This window comes from Dipteris shenzhenensis, chromosome 29 (genome assembly GCF_047967505.1).
Source record: "Dipteris shenzhenensis isolate YYH24624 ecotype China chromosome 29, Dip_SZ_1.0, whole genome shotgun sequence".
Lineage (NCBI taxonomy): Eukaryota > Viridiplantae > Streptophyta > Polypodiopsida > Gleicheniales > Dipteridaceae > Dipteris > Dipteris shenzhenensis.
Genome location: NC_141624.1, coordinates 39,730,938 through 39,735,505, shown reverse-complemented (window position 1 = coordinate 39,735,505; position 4,568 = coordinate 39,730,938). Strand labels below are relative to the sequence as shown.

The 4,568-nt window shown below is 45.3% G+C and overlaps 1 protein-coding gene across 1 annotated transcript; it reads right to left on the bottom strand.

Moving 5' to 3' along the window:
• Window positions 1-2,439: 2,439 nt before the first annotated feature.
• Window positions 2,440-4,104, bottom strand: LOC147882824 (GDSL esterase/lipase At4g10955-like). The gene is made up of 2 exons (XM_087400868.1): window positions 3,940-4,104; window positions 2,440-3,699 (listed from the first exon to the last, which is right to left on the bottom strand). Exons 1-2 carry the CDS (start codon window positions 4,008-4,010, stop codon window positions 2,697-2,699), a joined length of 1,074 nt encoding a protein of 357 aa, XP_087256994.1. The 5' UTR covers window positions 4,011-4,104; the 3' UTR covers window positions 2,440-2,696.
• Window positions 4,105-4,568: the final 464 nt, after the last annotated feature.

The window sequence follows — 4,568 nt, the reverse complement described above, 5'->3', positions numbered from 1 at the left end:
AAGTTCGTTATGACATTATACACTTAATAGGCTTGCTTTTGTATGGATTATTGCCCGTGCAAAGTTAGTTGAGTGGAATTTGTATTTACAAGTGTTTTATGATATTTCAAGGAGGCCTCCTAGATTCCAATGCCCTTCCAAATAGAAGTAGAGATGGAGTCAAATGCACACACTAAAAATTAATGTTGTAATAGAAAAACCAATCACAATTAGAATCCAAGAATTTTGAGGCTACAAAACACAATGAACTAAAACATAGGCCACCTAGTTGAGGAGGTTGAGATGTGAGAGAGGCCACGCTTTAATTGCTCAAAAGGATTGTGATCATGCCTCCCATGTGGCACTAACAGTGTGTATCCGATGAAAATCCATTAGCAAACGTGTATGGATGCAATACTAACATGAAAAGTCATTAGCACATGTGTATGAATGCAATACTAACATTTGACTGGCTATATCCTAGAGTGTATAATGGGACAAGAGCATGCTTGCAAGTGGCACATGTCTCGATTAGACTAATGATATGATGCTGTGTGGCAGCATCCCCTCCAATTCATGTGGCATATGCCACCTCATGTGCTGAACCCTACCAATGACATACAATCATAGGTGGTCTCCTAGACCCAAGGTCTAACTACCGTTCTTAAAACTAACCACCAATCACCCCAAGGATCGATTAATGAACTAAATCTTTAGTCCATCAATCACTTTTCGAACACCCCCTTGATGAACAATGGAATTGGCTCGACTCCCATCATATTGGAAAACTTGCATAATCCTTGCAAGAGGCTTGTAGAGAAGAAGACCAAAGCAGCAGCTAGATACTTGGACTCTTCAATCTGCATAATCTGGCTGTAGGTACGAGAACCACTTGGCTGCTTACGTGATCTACAGGGTAGAAGTAAGCAGTAGCTTTAGTACGATTTTGGTTGCACTACATTCCCATATATTTCCAGATCTGAGTATTCTCCTTCCCCTCGTGCACTTGTATGGTAGACCGGAAAGCATAACGTGATCCCACTGCAAGTTGAGCTTGCTGCCCTATTCTCTGACAGGTTTTCCATGTCCGTTGTGTATTTGATCTCTGCCTTTATTGGTTGTCTTTATGTATCATTTGGGGTAATCAGCATGACCTATAAGGATCTAGACCTTGTAATCAATGTGGAATGGGACTTTGATTTATGGAATTTTATTTCTTGCATTCATGGGCACTTCCATGCCTGGAGAGATTGTGGCCCAACACCATGCTGTGTGTTGCCATCGACTGACATTCTAAGGGATTAAGAGAGATCCCATATTGTGCAGTTCCTGCGCACTCTTACAACCACTGGACATAATTTCCTGTCAGCATATGAACATACAGAAACACCTGTAATAATATATTACAGAAGTCCTTCATTACTTCTTGATCTTTGTGAAACAATTCCAGATGCATATATTCTTCACAATGTTGTGAACGAGGTCCCTGATGACCTTCCTTTGAGCAGTCACACAAAGACGACCAAGAGATGCTGCAAACGGCCAGATCAGAAGAAACTAGTCACGAAAACTGTATGGAATGCCTTTGACAATCCCACATCAAATCATACACATAAAAGTGGAGTATGAAACGCAATGCGCAGATGGAGTGAGCATAAGCCCTTCCACAAAACTGCACAAAATCTGATAAGAGTCCATGCTGTGTGTTGCCATCGACTGACATTCTAAGGGATTAAGAGAGATCCCATATTGTGCAGTTCCTGCGCACTCTTACAACCACTGGACATAATTTCCTGTCAGGATATGAACATACAGAAACACCTGTAATAGTATATTACAGAAGTCCTTCATTACTTCTTGATCTTTGTGAAACAACTCCAGATGCATATATTCTTCACAATGTTGTGAACGAGGTCCCTGATGACCTTCCTTTGAGCAGTCACACAAAGACGACCAAGAGATGCTGCAAACGGCCAGATCAGAAGAAACTAGTCACGAAAACTGTATGGAATGCCTTTGACAATCCCACATCAAATCATACACATAAAAGTGGAGTATGAAACGCAATGCGCAGATGGAGTGAGCATAAGCCCTTCGACAAAATTGCACAAAATCTGATAAGAGTCCCGGGGGACTTCCTGGGATGCCAGACCATAGGAAACTGCAGAAAACCCTTTCTGCTTTGAAACAGGCATCCTGTGCAATCAAGTAGGGGTTCACTGGCCTCGGCCGTTGGGCAGTCACATAATCAGTCTTCCTGTTTAAGACAAGAACTTCGAAGTATATAGCAGAGCCAGTCATACGACTTCTGAATAAGAAGCCCAGGCCCATTCTCAAACTTGCACCAAACGTATAAAATGTGTGCAGTCTTCTGGGAATGCAGCCTTCCCTTCATAGGGCCCAAGAAGAAAGCTTCAAACCAAAAGAATGTGAGATTCTTTCAAAAAAAAGTGTGGGCTCTCCTCTCACGTAGCTTCAAATAAGAAATTTTGCCATGCATAGCAAGGATTACATATAGAAGTTGATAATAATCGGGCTTGATCATACATGTATGTCCACTTCAGGATCATACATACATATACGGATCATGATCTGAGTAAGCAAACACACAATCTGCTCTGAAAATTGCAAAGCAAATTGGAAGGTTCAAAATTAGGAAGACCGTAAGTACTAGAACAGCCTTATCTGTAGATGTATTTGCTGGAATAAGATTTCCTTCACGTAGGTTGGTCCTTCTCTACACCCTCTGCATGCTGTTTGACATGGAAATTCACTTGCCAATGACAAATTGGGAGTGTCGGTGACCACCATTGATGCAAGCCATGTGCTTTGACAAGTTTTCTGGAGCTCTTCTCCACAACATGAAGGGAAGCACAAGGGATTAGATGAAGGGCTTTGCATTCTCCCAGTGAGTTTCCAAATAAGTACTGCTGGATAGTTCCACGTAGAGACAGAGGAGCGGAATGCTGAGCGAGGGTACCAGCCCCAATATTCTGCATAAAATCACGACTGGTGAAGTAGCCGATGTAGGAGGAGCAGAAGGGATCGTTGGAATTGAGGTAAAGGTGAGGAAACCAATGCTGAAGGGCAAGGAAGGAGCGAGAGGCAGCATGTCTGGTGTTGGGGTCGAGGAGATAATGGGAGAGGGTGGTGACAGAGGACATGCGGAGGAGGTGGAGAGCGAGATGCCAACGGGGGCTTTTGAAAGGGAGAGGGGGGGAAGGGAAAGGGGGGTTAAAGAGGTGGGTATCGATGGGGGGGTGGAGAGCAACAAGAGAGCGGACTGCGAGGAGGGCGAGGGAAGCTCCGAGGGAGTGGCCGGCGATGCACAAGCTCTCAGTGCCAAACTCGTGGATTACAAGATTGATGGCTTGCAAAACAGTGGTGTAGCGAGAAGTAGCATGGAGCTGTTGCAAGACAAGGTACCAATCTGCAACCAGGTCGCTCTGCATGGCATCTCCCTGTGGCATCGTCCCTCTCAATGCTACCACCATCGCCGGTGCTTCCTCCTCGCTCCATTTGCTCCTCCTGAACACTGCCCCTATGATTTGCTCGCTCTCCTCCTCCTTCACAAATCGCTCTTGCTCGTATCCCAACCCATTCCACCATCTTGGGGCCAGTGCGTACACCCCTTGCCTCCCCGCCTGCCTGTCCTTCTCCGCCACATACACTGCCTGCACCAGCGCCGCCACCAACGCTCGCTTGTCCTGCGCATCCAAGCTGTTGCGCAGAAGCTGCTTGTTAGCTTGCTTCTCGGGGCTAGTGCAGCTAAAGGAAAAGCATTTCGTGCCCGAAAAGCAGGAACATTCTGGAGTTAGCCTACTTCTCGCGATCGAAACTGAGACAATACCGCAAGGGGGCATTCTCGCTAAGACGGAAAGCTTACGAAGAAACTCGTCGTCGTATTCCGAATTTCAATTCCGCAATTCCAAATTTCAATGTGATTGCGAAGAAGCTCACCGTGGTGAGCTACACAAACGGGTTGGTCCGGTGAGATCGAAGATATCTCGATCGCGTGCATCCACTTTCATGGTTGCCAAATCTGTGTGTCGACGCCTGTTCTCGCAAGCTGATGTTTGCTCTGTATGCACACAAGAAGGAAATCTGCTTGTATATTAACACCAACATCGGATTACTGACTGTATCTATCTCATCTCTATCTCATCACAAGTTTTGAAGGACAACAAAATTTGCAATCTCAGCCGAAAATTGACTATCTTGGTGTAATTTAGTGAAATTTGTGGAGGGTCGTCTATTTCTACCGGTATAAACTTGTCCTTTTCACGCCTAACTTCATGGAGTAGGCCTACTCCCGGGAGGAAACTGGGGGCGACCATGCGACCGACCAAAGGCTGATATCAGCGACGGGGCTGAATTCCTGACCGTCAACGGATGGGGGAGGTGGCAACTAACGTGTCAAAAATCTAACAAAGGATACGTCACATCTTACGGTGCTGTAGAGTCCACGAGTGGCGGCGGTCGTGAAACTATGACAGTCGCTAGATCTGAGAAAGATATAACAACTTGAAAAAGGCATTGATCACGCGCCGTTAGGACGCCATTAGATCTTCCTTAGATCTAACGGTTAG